Source organism: Nymphaea colorata, chromosome 6 (genome assembly GCF_008831285.2).
Source record: "Nymphaea colorata isolate Beijing-Zhang1983 chromosome 6, ASM883128v2, whole genome shotgun sequence".
Classification (NCBI taxonomy): Eukaryota; Viridiplantae; Streptophyta; class Magnoliopsida; order Nymphaeales; family Nymphaeaceae; genus Nymphaea; species Nymphaea colorata.
In genome coordinates, this window is record NC_045143.1 from 2,237,120 (window position 1) to 2,254,276 (window position 17,157).

The window sequence follows — 17,157 nt, forward strand, 5'->3', positions numbered from 1 at the left end:
CCTTGAAGGGTAATCAAACAGGTAGCTACCTCCTAAATTTGTAGAAGTGATTAGGTGGAAAAGACTGTTGGATTTTGACAATGCGATGCTATTCAATTGGTCCGAACTGATCCAGATAAATCTGCTTGGACTTTCAGATCGTAATTGCCTATATCGATGTCATGATCGAGGGATTCCCCAGTATCTCATCACAGATTGTAAGTTTTCCCTTAATGAAAGACAAAATTCTCAGCAAACATTGGCATTAGCAAATACAACCAAAGAGAAAGTGAATATGGAAAATGTTTTGCAATATCCCGAATATCTTGTGACGTGCCCTAAGCTGGTCATTAGGAGCGGCATTTTCTTGAAAATATTTCAATTCCATTACGAAAATTTGAAAACTAACATACCAGTTCTTTTCGATTTTAGAAAACATTAGTTTCTGAGATTTTTTCCACGAAAAGTACTCTAATAACGTGAAATTTTCCGACTATGATAACCGGAATTCTAATGTTTTGACGGACATCCTCTGTCCGAAATCCCAAATATGGAAAAAAGAAATCAACTTGCACATTGTTTTGTGGACTACCAAAGTACAAAGCAGCTGCCGCTCCCAAACGCGACCTTGGAAAATCGAACCAGCATGAACCTCACGGGGCTTCAGTAACTCCCACGACGGACGACGGAGAGGCGAGAGAGAGAGAGAGAGAGAGAGAGAGAGAGAGAGAGAGAATGGAATTGAAGGAGATAGAGGATGAGGGGGAAATCCACCCGAGCGGGGCAGACGAATCGCAATCCGCGGTCCCCAAAGCTGCCACCGACGTCCCGGACGTCAATTCGAATAGATCCTCGTCCCCAGAGATCGAAGTCCACCTCTTCCGCGGAGGTAAAGGTCCCATCGATGTTTTCAAGTCGAAGCTCGGCGGGTGGGGTCAGGACAGCCTCGAAGTCCAGGATATCCTTGACAAGTACGGGTTCAAATCCATCTACGCCTTCAACCCCAGCTCCGGCCGCGGCGTTCCCATCCGTTTCAATCATAAAAATGGCCGATCGATCCTCCCTTACAGGCCTGGTGCGGTAATCTACGTCGACGGCGAACCTCGGGTAATCTTCTCGCTAATTTCTTACATGGGTGTTCTTTCGCTTCTCTTCTTCGGCTTTTGGATGAGAACCTTTGGTATTTGGATTGATCTTCTCCTTCTTCGTTCTTTCTCTAATTTTTTCAGTTCTATGATACTTGTTTTTGAGGCCATTTCGGTTTTGATCTAGCATATTAGTGCAGAGGAAAAGTTAAATCATTCGATCATTTGTTTGATTTATTTGCTGGTTTTCTTCTTTTTCCTTTCTTCCTTTGTTTTATCGGGGTATGTAATACGTCTCTGTAACAAAATTTTTGTCACTCGAATGTCAATCTTATGATATAGATTTCCAATTTCCATTCCTAAAGATATTCATCGTGTTTCTGTGAATGTATACTATAGGGTGAAGAGCGGCTAACCGAGCGAGATGTTTAGTCTATGATCTATATTTCCATATTCCTCGGAAACTTATGACTTGCTTAATTTCTAATGTATTTGTTGCATTTATTGAGTATAAAAATAATTAGATGAGATGAGGAAAACACAAACTTAAGCTATCTATTTTGCGCATAGAGCGGTTTAACGCAGTAATATCTGGAGCGACTTAACAGAGACAACTGAGTTATAATCAAAAGGGAATCCTACAATGGGACAATATTACTCAGTCCAAGGCATGGTTATATTCATTAAGTAGAATTCTACATTTACTTGGAAAGCATGTAACTTGCATCCAGAGTGGGAAATGTTCAGCGGTACAAGTTCTCCATTTCATTTCTGCTGCTCGTTTATCTTTTCCAGGTTAGAATTTCTTGGCTGTCATTTCTGTGATGACCTTATGTTTTCATATGATTTTGTAAAGTTTGAATTTCATGTTAGCATAGTTATCAGACATTTTCTTTGTTTCTCTTTCTTAGTCGAAATAGAGTATAAGAATTGATATGAACAACATTACAAATTGAAGATTTCTGTTGTATTTTGTGCCAATAACCATCAGCTATGACTGTTGTGCCATTGGAGAATTTCTGGTTTAAAGCAAGGGGAACTCTTGAAATAAATAGTGTCAGCTTCATGAACTTACAGAGAACCCGGGCATAGAATCATCCAACACAAGGGCATACCCCATTACTCTAATTCTCGCAAGAATTGTTATCTTCAGTGTTGCTCTCGTCAGAGTCAACTTTTTGTGCCTTGCAAACCCCAAGCTTGCAAGTTTCTGCTCCTGCCATATGTTCAGTCATGTTTGTCTTTTGCCATTCCTTTCATTTAGCATTCTTTCTTGAAATTCTGTTGTCTTTATTGTTGTTTACTTTTTTTTCATGTTAAATTTTGATGTGATGAAATGAAATTCCAACTTGGGTACACCAGGCTACTTATTCCTATACCCAAACATTGGCTACAAAAACCGATTTGTTTGACTATAGTTATTGTCACGAGCTTGTTCTAATCTGACATTATACGGCAAGAGACGCCGAGCTGATCTGTTTTTTTTTTTTTTACTGTAAAATCAATTTGACAGGACTCACTGATCAAGCCAATATCGAAAATCCTTCTTGGAGTCGCATTTCTCACTCTTCTCATATCAGTGTTTGTCAAGGAAACGCCGGCTTGGATCAAAAACTCAGATTTTATGGGTAGGATGTTCCCTCCATGGGTTATTGCATGCATAGTTATTGTGTTCACTCGCCTGCGGAAGAGAACTCGCCAGTTTCTGAAAAGATACGGTTGGTGAATGGCGTACCTGTTATCCAGTTTGTATCTACTCTTGATGTGGCGCTGGCCCTGTGTCATCTCCCCTTCTTTGGGTCTTTGAATCCAGGCCATTGAATTCTCAGTCTGTACTGTCCTGCGAGTTGCAGGTTTTCTGGCTTCGATCTTTATGAGTTGATGAAAGAAATGAGTACTCTTGGAGTCAGAGAAACAGTGAAAATAAGTCTCTCTCTCTCCTCTTTCTTGAAAATTGCATTTTCCTTAGTAGACGTGCCCATTTTGAATCTGGTCGTTACATTATTGGTTCAAGCAGGTCTCATCGCCAAAGCTCTTGAAGTAAGATTCACATTGAGCTCATTTTGGAGGATAAAATTTCTTTGCCGTTTCCGTTTAGTACCAATTGAAATTGCTACTTATCATAAATGATTATTATAGGCGGACCATCTCTTGAGGGGTGTTTCATAGGCTGGAAAAGAAACGAAGAAGAAAAAAATTTTCTGTTGTAATTGTAACGAAGAGGAAAAGATGGAAGTTTTCGTGGAGACGAAAAATTATTAAAAAAGAATAAAGTAGATTTCGACGTAAAAAAAGAAAAATTCTAAGAAAAGCATTTTCAATGTTTGATTCCTGGAATCGATGTGGAGATAAACTTCTCCAAGGAAGTACAGCACACCTGAGAAGCTTCTCTTCCCCACCTCATCAAACACCCCTTTATATATATTACTTACAGGTGCTAGTTTTCATCTTCCAAAGCATGTTGGGCGTCAATCTTATCTATGTGTTCAGAATGGTTCTTTCGTACAGAATAACCTCTCAAAGTATCTTCTCGACCAAATGAACGTGAAAATTTTAGCACTTGAACATAAACATTGTTCGTACTACCCATTGATTTTTAAAAGACTTCAAATCCCCACTTAGTTCATTATAGTCGGATTAAATTCCGTGTTCCCATAACAACAATTTAGATCACGTCTATGTGTTTTTCAAAAAAAAAAAAAAACCAAAGACAAGAAGAAAAATCAAAATCAAATGGTCCAAAAGGAACCAATCACTTTTAATCAAGGTCTCACATAAGACAGCTGGGTTTGATGGTTTTGTGGGCTGGCCGAGTGGATAGTATGAAAACTGAGATTGCCCCTTCCTGCATGAAGACGAATCATACTGCTCCAGTGCAAAGCAGAGGCGAGTTGGCTGCATGAAGGAACGATGAAGGATGCCTTAAATGAAGCTGAGTCATTAGCATTACGCAATTGAATAACCAACCACACAAAACTGAAGTTTTTTCTTCATAAAAGAATGGAAGTGAATAACATATGAAAACTTAATTTCCAACTCAATCAATTGAGATATGCAACACTTAAAATGCAGATCTTTACATAAAGAAACGTATAACATGTAGTGGACGAATCCTTACTATAAAACTGCGGGGATGAAACCCTTCATTTGAGATGACAATCGGAAGTTGTCACTAACTTTCATGCATGTGTAGTATTGCTTCCCGTTGCAACTTCTGTACTATCATACATTAATATCTGCACGTTTTGATTTCATGTTGCTGACATCTGGTAGTCCAGGCATAGAAAATCTTGGGATGCTGAAATTTTCTGATAGGGAGATCGGTTGCTGAGGATACAATGTTGGAGGTGGAGTGAGATTTCGTTGAGCAGGAAGAGGAGGAAGGGCAGAGCTGAACCTGTAGTCCTCGCTGCTCAAGCTGCAACAAATAAGACAAGCAGAAACCGCATAAAAACGCCTGAAACCAGGGCTGGATATCAAGGACTCTGGTTTTTCAACTTCTGTACCGTCTAATATGACTCAGCAGCAAAATATAGTGCATTGATCAACTCACATCACCAAATGTGATCAAATTCTTCGGACCCAGGAACAAAAATTTTAAGCATGTAACATTTTAAATAAATACCATTATGGTAGAACATTAGAGAATGTGATTGTAGAACAAGCATGGATTGAACCTTGTACGAATATATACTGGTTCGTCTTCACTAATGCTGTCACCGGATAGGTGAACTGGCTTTTGAGCTGGTGCAACTGACCATGATGGCTGCTTGGGGAGCTCATCTGGAAAATATCTCCTCCTTATCAACTGAGAGACGGGGAAAAACATAATCAGATACAGTTAAGATTTTTTTTTTTATATATATATATATATATATAAGCTTTAATCTCAAGAAACTCTTAGTTTATGCAATCCTAATATGGCATCTTGTCCCTTAAGCACTAGTTTTGACCCCCCTAAACTCATAAAATGAGCAATATTCCAGACTGCTTCAGTCTTAACTCTTAAGTCATGCAACTCATCTAGGATCTAAGTATATGAGTGAGCCTCAACCCAATTATTAGAAGCAAACTGGACCTCAGGAATTAAAAATGATAATCCAAAACACACACACACACACACACATATATATATATAGAGAGAGAGAGAGGGAGAGAGAACAACAAGGTAATACACATACCAAGCGAAAGAACTTGATCACAGCTTCCTTGTCAAATCTTGCTTCCTTTGCTGCCTGCAAAGAAAGGATAAAATTTAGCATAGATTCATTTCTGGCATCATAAGAGGTCAGAAGGTCAATTAAATTTTTGTTGCTGCTAGAATAATTAAAGCAGAAATCCTGTCACATGCAAAAGTATGATCCCTCGTCAAATTTGACAATGCAGCCATGTGCATGCATGTTATATAGTTGGCAAGACATGAACAAGTTGCAAAATTAAAGAGTAAAAAGTGCTGACAAAACTCAATCACAAATTAAAGCATTTTTTGCAACTGCAAGACATTGATTATTTTAAAAATCATGAAATGCTCATACACAGCAGCCATGATTTGGAGCTCTTGAAAAGACAACACATAACCACAAGCCAGTCTCTACTAAACAAACAAGATAGATGACAAAGGTAAAACAGATCCACAAAAAAAAAAGAAAAAAAGAAAAAAAAAAAGGGGACGTGAAAAGCATTGTTCCAAAAAGGTATACAGTTGACGTACTGAAGTGTTCAGAACTAAATCTAAGTCCTAATTCAACAAGCCATCTCTGTATCACATCTGGAACTTGTCAACTCTGCCTATGTGACAGCATTAGATTGTATTATGTATTTTTTTCAAGTATGATAAAATACTAAAGCTTGCAGAGTTTGTTCCCATCCACCGAGATACCTTATCTTCTTCAGTAGTTGAATCCACAGCAGCCATGAATATCAGATCATGGTGCATTTTCTTACATAAGCACATTCAATATGTTTGGCTTTGACACTTATGGCCAGTAGTACAAGTGAAATTCTTTAACAAGAAGAAAGATACTTACAGCAACAAGCCCAATGCTCCCAGGAAAGCTCTCTGTCAGAGGTATCTCCTCACTTGATGGAAGCAAACCTTGTTTCTCAACCCACTGGCGAGCTACATCAACTAAATTGCCACTGCTGCCCTTTGTTCTTTCACCAGCAACATCAACTTTGTTGCCAATTACAATATAAGGAACGGGAAGACCACCTGGTCCTCCAGAACCAAGAGGAGCAGAAAAAGTTCCTGTTGTGGCAACTTCGAGAGCCCACTTTTGCAAGCTTGCTTTGGTCCTTCTCTGTGAGAGGTCATGTACAAATATTACACCTGCACATGAAAATCCATGAAAAATTAGTCTTTGACTGGCATACAAAAAATCTAAATCATAGACAAAAAAGTATATTATAACTCCAAAATAATAACTTCATTGACCAATTTAGCATTTCCATTCTAGTTTCTTTTCTGACATTCTTATCCTAGGAGATAACAGTCCACCTGCAAGTGTTAAGATCTAATGCCAAGGGAGGGAAAAAGACAGGCAAAAACTAATGAGGTAAGTAAAGAAGAGACGCATCACTCGAGGGCACAGTAAGGACCATATGAGAACCAGGTAGAGCGCAGAAAAGATACTTCTGAGGAACGGTGTGCATCATAATTTAAATACAATACATGTCATATAATTAACTAAATTGACAGAACAGAGAAAATACATGGTCCATCTTCAGATGAGACAGCTGGCCTTACTTTTGGAACTCTTGAACAGCTGAGAATATGTAGTGGAATCAAAACTCATTGACTCAGCATTGAACTTTCCAGTTTATACTCTAAACCTTAATTTATTCCACATGCAACCTTGACCAGCAGACTTAAAACACGGAAAAAAATAAGCACTTGAAAATAAGATAGTACACGACATCAGAAATTACATCTGAAATCCCTAAAAAAAAAGTTCTAAGGTTGTAGATCTAACAAAACTCGGAAAACCATAAGAGAGAAAAGAAAAAATATGAAAGTGAAACTGATACTTGCATTTACTGGTCTCATTAAAGCTGGGTTCCGCACTTACTTACATGAAAGAATGTTTTGAATCAAGAAATAATTTTTGAAGTAGATAGATGAATGAGGTATCTGCTCCCGCTGTATCATATGCTAAAAAATGGTTGCATATGTAAAAAAGGACTAGTATTTTTAGCATATGTTAGAAGATATTAGTGTATGAATAAGCAATTTCTCACCATTGATTTGTGTGTAAAAAAGAGAACGACAGTCTTTGTATCGTTCGTGTCCTGAAACGTCCCACAGTTCAACAAAGAAATCCCTTCCACAATCCCCATTCATACTACTGGAAGAGCTGGCAGAACTTCCATAGGTGATGTGCTGGATACGAAAGCAGAAGAAAACCATCTCAGCGAAGAGTCAAAAACTGAAAGGAAGTTCATCGGCTCATTAGAAACATTCACCTTAACATCAACTGTACACCCAACTGTCTGTCGAGGGCGAGAAATGGCAGAACCTTTAGCTATTAGGTGAACAAGAGAAGTTTTGCCAACACCTGCCAAAAGAATAGAACAGGACGTATAACTCGTTGATACAAAGATTGGGTACTGTCACGAAAAGAAAAGAAAAGAGAGAGATCCGCGAATATGTCGCCTTAAAAGCAGGCATCCTATGGTAAATTCATCAGATTTTTCCTTAAAACTACAGTTTAAGACGCTGATATCGCTTCCACTGTGTGCTTGAACATCATCTCGCACACAGTTGCTAAAAAATGGAGAAACACAATATAGTATCATGTAATCCACAAAGCCCATCACCAAACACCACTCAAATCTTTCAAAATTATTAACACTTCGTTTGATCTTTTCCAGCTTCCAAGTAGGCAAGGTCAAACAGTTTACTTGCAAATGCAGATGCTACCAATCAGAAAAACAAAGTCACTTTCCGGTATCTTCACGGTATTTTCTATATATTACTCCATTAGGACAAAGAAGCAAGCACGACGCACCCGTAAATTTAAGTTAACAATACAAAGAGAAAGAAATCCTTATTAACGTCATGAGATTTTCGATGACGACTAATTTTACGAACAAAGAAAAGCTAATCTCTCTGTTGATCCAATAACTGCCTTCCCAAAATAATAAACCACCAAATAACCAAACGACAATTCCTTAGGATGAAGGTGAACTCCCAGATTCAATTGCCAATAGAAATAAGCAAGAAAGAAAGCCTGTTAGGATCTGAAACGAAAAAATTACCTGAATCACCAACTACGAGAACCCGCACCTGCCCACAAGGAGACACTCCATTCTGCTCCTTCTCCCTTTCTCTTTCCCTCCAAAACATCTTCCCGCACAAAATTCTACCTCCTTATCAATGGAATCTCGTGCACCCACCAGAGTAATCGCAAGAAAAAACCCCAGAAATCATGTCCCCGCTATTCGGACAGATCCCACGAACAGCAAACAGGTCCTTTAACAAATCTAAACTCCATTGATAAATCCAACACTACCAAGAATCGTCCAGATCCCCAGAAAAACCAGCAGATCTCCACACTGAACTACAAAATTATGAAAAATATTTCTTCAACAGCACTTCTTTGTAACAAGCTACAGCGGATCGGGGATTCATTTGCAATTCTAGCCAGTACCCACATCCAAACTCAAAAGCAATAAGTTAGAGCCATTGGTACGAATGAAGAGTCCGTTCCTACGAAAGGGAATGAACAAGGGAACAACAAATTTGAGCCTTTTGGAGCAAAAACAGCCAAATTCCCACCAAATTACTATTGTGAATCCAAACAACGTGATCAATAAGTTGGGCAAAATGGGAACACTAAATTGGGCCTCAAAACGGTGAAACCAAGAAAAAGGGAGAAATAGTTGAAATACGATTCTGATATTGGATTCACGGGTATGCGTGAAATGAAATCCAACATGAGGATCCACATATTGTGATGCTGTTTTGGATATGGATCTAAAAAAGAAACCAAATAGCAAATTTACCAGGCCCCTGATACTTTTAAGCATCTTCTCATTTAGAACTCATGTCTGACACTAACTGAATTTGCATCAAACAATTCCATGTTTACTCAATAGTTTAACTTGAAATACACATGTTTTACATCTGAATCCTGCATCTCTAAATAACTATACTAGTATTATAAAAATCTGAAAATGACTCGAATTGGTCGGACTGCCATTTCACTCGAATCACTCGTGAATCAATAAAAAATATTGTAGTATTCGTCTTTTGAAAGTAAATAAGTAAATGATGCGTGGAAATAATTAAAACAAGTGATTAAATATTTATAACAGTAAGTGGTGATTTGCAGGAGGTGAAGCCACTCTGGTTTCCCCTATCTTCAAGGTTTATGGTTGTTTGGAGGTCTCGTAGTTCTATTTTATACATTTTAACTTGCTTATTGTATATGTCACTGTTTGTAGTTTGGATGAACAACATCCACAAGAATGGAGTTGGTCGACCAGCTATGCTATGCTCTTCAAATCCCGTAAAAAAAAAGTTGCCTTGAAAGTTCATATCGGAGCACCATGTGAAGTTGGGATTTGGAATCAAATTATTAGATACCTTCCCAATTTGCATCTACGCCACCCAACTGATATCTCATGCTTCTGCAGTTTATTTAAACAAAATTAACTTTTATTAGTATAATTATCTTTTTTTAAAATGCTTTGCAAGATTCTATGATGGATGGAGAAACTCCATAATTGTTGGTCATAACTTCGACGTCTTACCCAACGTGATGTGGGGTACCCTTTCCCTTGATCCACCTAAAAGCAGGAGCGTCATTTTGGTGCATGTTATTTCGACATAATGTCTTTGAAATATGATAGATGAATGGCAAATATATGGTGTAACGCATTCGATTACCGTGACGAGACATCCAAGTTCACAACAAATTTACGCACCAAATAATTATTTTTCCCGCACAACAAATCCTGTGTGTATTCATCGGGACAACCCGTCTAGTTTTCCCCTCAAAAAGGAAAACTCGCTCTCTCTCTCTCTCTCTTAGCCGCTTGAGGTTTTCGGCAATTCCTTGAGCGAGATAGGGGCACTGCAACATTTTCCGTTGCACCGTGACGCTGTTCTGCTTGCAGCGTCGATGAAGATGAAGAAAGGTTCGCGTTGTTGATTCAAGAAAGGCAGCAACGACCTCTGATGCCATATTCTCTTCCCGTTCTTGCTGATTGAGGAGCACCGCCGCTGTCAATGGAAGAACTATGCGTCTCGAGTTGGTGGCAGCAAGTCTTCTATTAGCATTTACATTATATTTAGATTTTTGCCACAGCATCCCTCTTTGGCTTTTCTATGGCGTGTGCCATCTAGGGTTTTCTTTTTGTGAGATTGGTAATTTATGGGTACCGCCCCTCATAACTTGGCTTTTAGGAGTTTCTTCTTTGAAATTTCAGACTGGATCACGTATTCGTGTTTTCTAATCGAAAAGGCATTCGGGCAAACGAATGGAGATGCTGTGGACAAACTGCTGGATTCTGGGTGAGTTTTTATCTGTCTTCTTGCTATTGAAGCATTAGAAAACATCTACGAAAATCATTTATGTTGTTTATGATATCTTTCCTCTTGCAAATTTTTTCCTTTGGGGTTTTTGCTAGTGTTTGGATGCACCTATGGAAACAACTCTTGGTTGCAATTTTAGACATCTATGGGATTTTCCCTCTTGTGTGCAAGTAGGTTTTATTTACAATCTGTTCTGTTAAGCTCTGGTTCTGGATTTTGGAGACGAAATTAAGGGAGCTTGCATCTTCCTAAAGCTCTGTCCTCAGGGATGGCATTTCACTGTCCTCAATTTATTTCTTTCTTCCTCATTTTGCCATCCACTAAACCAATTACAATATGAAGTTGAAGCCTCTGTACAGCGGCTGAATATCTACTATTCTATGTGCTTATATCTTCATTTGCCTGTGTATGAGACAGAGAGAGTAGAGAGAGAGAGAGAGAGAGAGAGAGAGAGAGAGAGAGAGAGAGTTAAATCTGGAAAATCTAACCGGTTAAGCAGAATTTCAAATGTTTCAAGTTTGTTCTATGTCCACAGGTTCAAATGCTTCAGAAAGTTTTGAGGAGCTTGGAATTTTGAAAGACCATCGAGCTCCTCAACTTCTTACAACCTGCTGAATCCAACATCAATAGGTACTCCATTCTTACCAGGATATGCTAAATAATGGTGTCTTAATTTTGTCGATTCAAATGAAAATTTTATACCTGCAAGAATCATAGTGACACCTTGTAACATGCTTGATAGAAATAAAGAGAAGTTTAAATTGAAGAAGTCAAATTATTGCATACATCCTTGATTGACATATCTTTGGTTAAGACAGGCCATTATCCTGGGATGGATATTCATGATTGTTCAGTTATTAATGACAGCCGGCCACTGCAACCAGGAGTTGTGAGTACATTTTACCTCTCTAATCAGTGTTTAATAAAAAAGTCTCTCTCTCTCTCTCTCTCTCTCTCATGGAAACTTGTTTCAAAGTGGGTTATATTTTACCAATAAAGCCTTTACATAATTGGATACTGTTAAACATATGCATAATGAATGTTTGTTTATACCTGTAAACCAGACTTCATGTTACAGATGGTTCTTTCACTGTTCGATGTGGTGGTTAATGTACAGCTTGTTCAGAAGCATGCTGCTGCCTTTTCTCTGTTGGGAAATCGTTCTTTCTACTTTCAGAATGACAATATTATTTTTTAGGTTTATGAATATGAAGCTGAATATTCCTTGGCCTTGTTCGTGCATACTTGGCATTTTATGGATTTCTGGTTAACACTGGATTTTCAGTATGATACTGAATATTCAATTGAGTGATTAGCGCTTGGCATTTTTAAATGTGTCTCCCTTCAATTTCACAGAAGCACTTATGAGGCATTATCTATCTTACTAGCTCCGTCAAATCCATTTTAGATGTACCAAAAGAATGCGAAAGTCTGATATTTTGGCATCTAATAGTTCTATTGGAGAATCTAAAATTCAATGTGTTGTATTCTAATTTAATACATTTTCTTCAAGAACGTTGGAGATGCTTTGGGTGCTATTTTATGTAGCCACACAAAACCAAAGTTTTGAGTACACTTTGAAACACTATCAGATGTTATTTTCAGGAAGTCCTAGGATATTTTCTCCAGAATATATGACATGTAGCATAAGTGCATAACAATCACATGATTGCCAAGAAAAAAAGGTTCATCTTCTATGACTTATTAGACTTCGTCTTATAGAGGCTCTGATAGGGAATAAAAGCTAAGGCTTGTGCTTGGTAGTGAAGATGCATCTCACTGTTACTTGTTTGGTCTGCATGTTGGATGCAGGTCAAAATCCTTTTTTAAATGAACTGAGATGGTCAAATGCAGAGAAAATACATGGTTTCAATCATTTGTCACCTGGACCTTATGAGCAGCTACCTCTTTTACTCCTGAGCTGAGGATGATGTGAAAGTTAGACGGCCGTTCACTTGGTGTTTATCGTGCCCTGGTGTATCAAGGTTTGAAGCCTTGAACCAGAGAGTTGTTGCTATGGCGGTAGACACTAGGCTATACAAAAATTGAATGAAGCTATAGCGGTGAAAATAATCACTGCAATAGACCCCGTTCTCTTCCCACCCCCATAGGCAATAAAATCAACCGTATAACAATCACCGGTAAAGATCTTTAGTACATTCCAAAAAATTTTAGATCCTTTGGCGACTGGAATTTTACCACCCCTTTAGAGCTATAGGCAATTGTATTGCCAACTGCTCTAAGGAGTCTTTGTTGACAGTAAAAGTCGTAAGCAAAGCTCAAGATTCTGGTATGCCTTCATTATTTCTCCCTCAATTTGAGTGTCGCTCTTTTAACATTTTCATTGTAAACGCTCACCATGGAAAATATTAAAGACTACCTTTTCATTTTGTATACATATCCGTGATTCTTCCATATACTTTCACTAATGCTCTAGTTTTAATTCTTTGAGCAAAGGATTTTAAATTTTTAGTCATTTGATAATATTTGACTTCCTACATATTTAAATCCTCTTGTGTGTAGGTGTATATACACACACACACAATTCAAATAGACTGAATTCACAAGGTTATTGGATAGCTAAAAATTAGAAATCCATATTGAAAATAATATAAACTGTTGCCAAAGAGCACCATAAATCATTTTGCCGGTGCTCCGATGACTACTTTTAATGACAGATATTTTTTTTTTGTTTTTAGTAATCTAGTACACCTAACATATATATATATATATATATATATATATATATTACAGGATATATATATATATATATATATTACAGGAGTGAAAGATCTAACGAAGTCTTTTGTTAGAAAGGGAGGTTGGGGGGTGGAGGGGAGTGTACCTGAAGATAGCCTGATATTACTTTTTTTCTTTGCACACTAGTCCACAAAATCCTTATACCGGCGAATTGTGAAAATTGGCCAATCTATCGCATTTGCTTAGGAGTTTTTTGAGATGTTATAATGATCCCAAAGCAATTCTTATTTATTCTTTAAGTCTAAGAGATCAGAGTGGATCATCAATTCACCCACTTCTATGCCGCCTGATTAGCTGTGTTGCTTTGCAGGAACATGAACCACGATTCAGGAAAAGGGGACAACAATATGATTTGAAGCGATCAGGTCTATATTTCATGGTGACATTGGACAAGTTTCAGCCACGCAACTTATTTAATGAACGAGAAAAAGGACATCAAGTTGCAATAGTTTATATTTTCATCCCTCATTTGATTGAAGGTGAAAATTATACTGATCAAAACTTACAGGGAACTTTATGCACAAGGTGATGCTAACTGAACACTAAGTTATCCTTCAAATTAATTAAGACACGCATGCACACACAAACACGGACCTCTTCAGTGGTTCATAACCATGCGTACAAGAATTAATTTCAAGAAGCTCGATGCTCCAAATGCCTAAGTGCTGAATGAAACCGTGATTCATAAAGCTATTAATGTGAAAAGCTCATGAACTATTGTTGCAGCAAAGCCAAGTCGAACTATTGTTGTGCATTTTGTGTCCAACGTCAGCTCTCTATATAGTTAGACAGGTAGAATCCCTGCCGCCTGCGTGGTGCATGGTAGGATATGAAAGGAACCTGGGCTGCATTGAAGCTTATATATATATATATATATATATATATATATATATATATATATATATATATATATATATATGTGGAGAGAGAGAGAGGGGGGGGGGGGGGGGAGATGCTGATGCTTGTGCTTAAGTATAAGAATTTTTACATGTACATAAACTTCAGTCTTTAGGAATCGAGTATCTATGGTAACAGGAAATTTTTTGTGTTTCCTACAATAATAATTGCCAGTTGCATCTTTGCTTTATGACTTTCAGCAAGGGCACACTATTCAAAAGTGGAGGCCAATTAATCCATTTTTCTCAAGTCATTTTGCTTCAAGGTTACTAGAAGAACTCTCATCACAATAAGGTCCATTTTTTCCTTATTAACCTAGGAAGCGTATTCTGGCCTTGCGGCAAGAACAACCAAGTAAGTGCTGCCAGTTTTGTTAAACTTGCGGCAATATCTTTTTGTGGTCTGACCTGTTTTGCAGAATAATTAAGCAAAACGTAGAGAAGAAAACAAAAACTAGTTGGGAGCAAAGCGACTTGCTGCATAATTGAGCCTAGGAAATTGTGAAGAGCCCCTGCTTTCATGACTTTGATTTTGTATACGTGCTTATGTTTTGTAACATGAATGTTCTGATACAACGTGTAAAAACATATTAGCTTTGATAATAAAATTACTAGTTTTGTCTTAATGGACCGATGTATTGTTTCATTGATACTCATATTTTGTCAATGAATTGAGATGTACAAGGACATTGTTTGACCGTGGTTAAACAGCAGTATCGAATGCAGAAGAGAAACAACTTGCTGCATGATTGATTCTAGGAGATTGTGAAGGGGGTCACCTTGTCAATTCCTTTTTTTATATATATATTTTGTATACGTACCCATTTTTTGTAACATGAGTGTTCTAATACTTAGTTTTTTGTTAATGGACCACATTCATTGTTTCATTGATACTTGTATGTTGTCAATGAATTGAAATATACAATGACATTGTTTAGCCGTGGTTAAACACCATTAGCATCGATGACGGGGCGCCAGTGACATAATAGCACTGACAGTGCCCAACTGTCAAGAAACCATCAGTGTCACTGACCAGGCGTCGGTGATAGAAAATCATTTACGGTGCCCTACCATCAAGAAAGTTGGTGGCCAGTGACACTAATTACTGATGCAATGTGATCGTCGTTAAGTTCAATTCAATGATGATCATCCCATCGTGACAAATGAAGTTCCGTTTTGACTGTATATTTTGACACTGAATGAATCACCCAGCTGCTTTGATTGACAGTTCCATTGGTGCGGTCAATAAATGCCTATTTGTCATGTTTTCCAGCGTCAGGGATTCCATTTGATTCTTGTTGTGCCTAGCAGGTGCAAATGTGCAGGAGACAAAGAGATCGAGGGGTGGGGGGAGGGGAGAGCGAGAGAGATCAGAATGAGCAAACGAGACAGTACAGATACCAACCGAGTGAACAGAAATATTGGTCGGAACATGTGAGGGATTTTGATACTGAAATAATAATCTATTGAACCTAAAAACGTTCTAAAATCTGCCATCTAAGTTTCTCCATGCTTGAAACCAAAATAACAAAAACATTAACATAAGCCCATATCATCTGTCTCTCTTCTTTGTCCTTTTGTTTTTTTTTACTCTTTTCCTATCCCGGTGCTGAACTGAAGACCAAAGATAAGTTCAGGGTCATGGAGGCTTGCTTATCTTCATAGTTATCATAAGGTATTATATAATGGCTATAACCATTTTGTCTGGCACTGGCATAAAAATATGGAAGTAACGTCACGTTGGCAATAATTGTAATCTTAGCTTACATAGGTTAACTATTATTTATATAGCAATTTGTGAGCTTAGCCTGTCACAGCCAAAAACTGCTCTTGTCTTGGCTATTCAGGGGATGCATATGTTCTGATTCTCTTGGATGTGTATTTTCCGCAACCAATCTGATTCAATCATGTGATAAGATCCCTTATTAAGAACTCAGATAGAGAGTAGGTAAGTGAAATTTTGTGAAAAAGGTTTCATCAGTGTTTTCCTAAATCATACTTTTGACCCCAAAAAACAAAAGAACACTTATGCTGCAACACTGTAGTAAATAAACCAAGCATTTAATTAGATACAACATGTATCTTAAACCTATGTTATATAAGACAATCATCTGAAAAAGAATGTTGATTGGACGTACGTAATTGAAGGACCGGGAATCTGCAGATTCTAAGAACCAGCTAGTTAAACAAAACTTCAGAAACGCAAGAAAGTGCGTGGATAAATTGAAGTATCTCTATCAGGTAGTTTTTAATTAAGGGGGTGATCTGTTCACAATTCATCGGAGCCAGTACCATCTGAGATCTTAAACGTGATTCTTTTCTTTACTCACTTTACGTATGAATCTTTGATCTTGTTCGCCTGGCTTGAATCCGACGCCAGAAGAATTTAGCGTCGATCAATGATTCGGTGAAGTCAAGGATGTCAGGTATCTGGAAGAAGCACTCGTTGTCTCCAGACGGAAATTTTCCGGTGAATACTCCGGCAGATCAGTGCAGAAATTCCTCATCCTGGATACTTATATCATAATGAATCTGTTTTTAACAACCAGGGATTGCATGTACGGTATGCCTAAACTTTTGCCTTGGATCGGGGCAAGACGCATGTAAATTCAACTGAGATTAGTGCTGATCCTTTCAAACAAATGACTGTAATTCCTTGAAAAATAGATCTCATAAACCTTAAGCTAAGTTTGATAGCCCCATATCTAGGATACTCCAGCAAATGCAAGGATATCAATAAAACAAAATATCTGAAACTCGAGGGAAAGAAACATGGCCTAAGATTCTGCTAATTAGAAGCAGAAGAGGGAATTAATCATGGGTTTTGGAGCTTGACAAATCTTTGAAAGCTAATTAATACGCCCATATTTCAATATAAACACAAAGGAACGAGGGTTTC

At 37.8% G+C, this 17,157-nt stretch overlaps 2 protein-coding genes and 1 long non-coding RNA gene across 6 annotated transcripts; 2 read left to right on the forward strand and 1 right to left on the reverse strand.

Moving 5' to 3' along the window:
- Positions 1-548: 548 nt before the first annotated feature.
- LOC116255609 (uncharacterized) lies at positions 549-3,035 on the forward strand. The gene is made up of 2 exons (XM_031631480.2): positions 549-1,086; positions 2,578-3,035. The coding sequence occupies exons 1-2, from the start codon at positions 715-717 to the stop codon at positions 2,788-2,790; spliced, it is 585 nt and encodes a 194-aa protein (XP_031487340.1). The 5' UTR covers positions 549-714; the 3' UTR covers positions 2,791-3,035.
- Positions 3,036-3,653: 618 nt separating this feature from the next.
- On the reverse strand, positions 3,654-8,856 carry LOC116255428 (small GTPase LIP1). Of its 2 annotated transcripts, XR_004172860.2 has the most exons (8): positions 8,322-8,856; positions 7,527-7,618; positions 7,302-7,443; positions 6,092-6,393; positions 5,246-5,299; positions 4,742-4,872; positions 4,183-4,482; positions 3,654-3,959 (listed from the first exon to the last, which is right to left on the reverse strand). XR_004172860.2 is itself a non-coding variant. In XM_031631247.2 (7 exons), the coding sequence occupies exons 1-7, from the start codon at positions 8,407-8,409 to the stop codon at positions 4,287-4,289; spliced, it is 1,005 nt and encodes a 334-aa protein (XP_031487107.1). In that variant the 5' UTR covers positions 8,410-8,856; the 3' UTR covers positions 4,019-4,286. The 2 variants fall into 2 exon arrangements, 1 of the variants encoding a protein (XP_031487107.1); XM_031631247.2 differs by lacking the exon at positions 3,654-3,959 and having other exon boundaries at positions 4,019-4,482.
- A 1,110-nt stretch (positions 8,857-9,966) lies between these two features.
- LOC116255617 (uncharacterized) lies at positions 9,967-15,813 on the forward strand. 3 transcript variants are annotated; one of them, XR_004172909.2, is made up of 5 exons: positions 9,967-10,581; positions 11,138-11,232; positions 11,421-11,491; positions 13,673-13,887; positions 15,570-15,813. It is a non-coding gene; the product is annotated as an uncharacterized LOC116255617 (long non-coding RNA). The 3 variants fall into 3 exon arrangements; XR_004172910.2 differs by lacking the exon at positions 15,570-15,813 and having other exon boundaries at positions 9,967-10,318; positions 10,497-10,581; positions 13,673-14,212; XR_004172908.2 differs by lacking the exon at positions 15,570-15,813 and having other exon boundaries at positions 9,969-10,581; positions 13,673-14,212.
- Positions 15,814-17,157: the final 1,344 nt, after the last annotated feature.

Coding starts and splice junctions, on each gene's coding strand:
- LOC116255609 (XM_031631480.2), top strand. CDS start 715: ATGGAATTGAAGGAGATAGAGGATGAGGGGGAAATCCACCCGAGCGGG. Junction 1,087..2,577: donor ACGTCGACGGCGAACCTCGG/GTAATCTTCTCG, acceptor TCAATTTGACAG/GACTCACTGATCAAGCCAAT.
- LOC116255428 (XM_031631247.2), bottom strand. CDS start 8,409: ATGTTTTGGAGGGAAAGAGAAAGGGAGAAGGAGCAGAATGGAGTGTCT. Junction 7,619..8,321: donor TCTCGTAGTTGGTGATTCAG/GTAATTTTTTCG, acceptor TTCTTTTGGCAG/GTGTTGGCAAAACTTCTCTT. Junction 6,394..7,301: donor TTTTTACACACAAATCAATG/GTGAGAAATTGC, acceptor TTTCATGTGCAG/GTGTAATATTTGTACATGAC.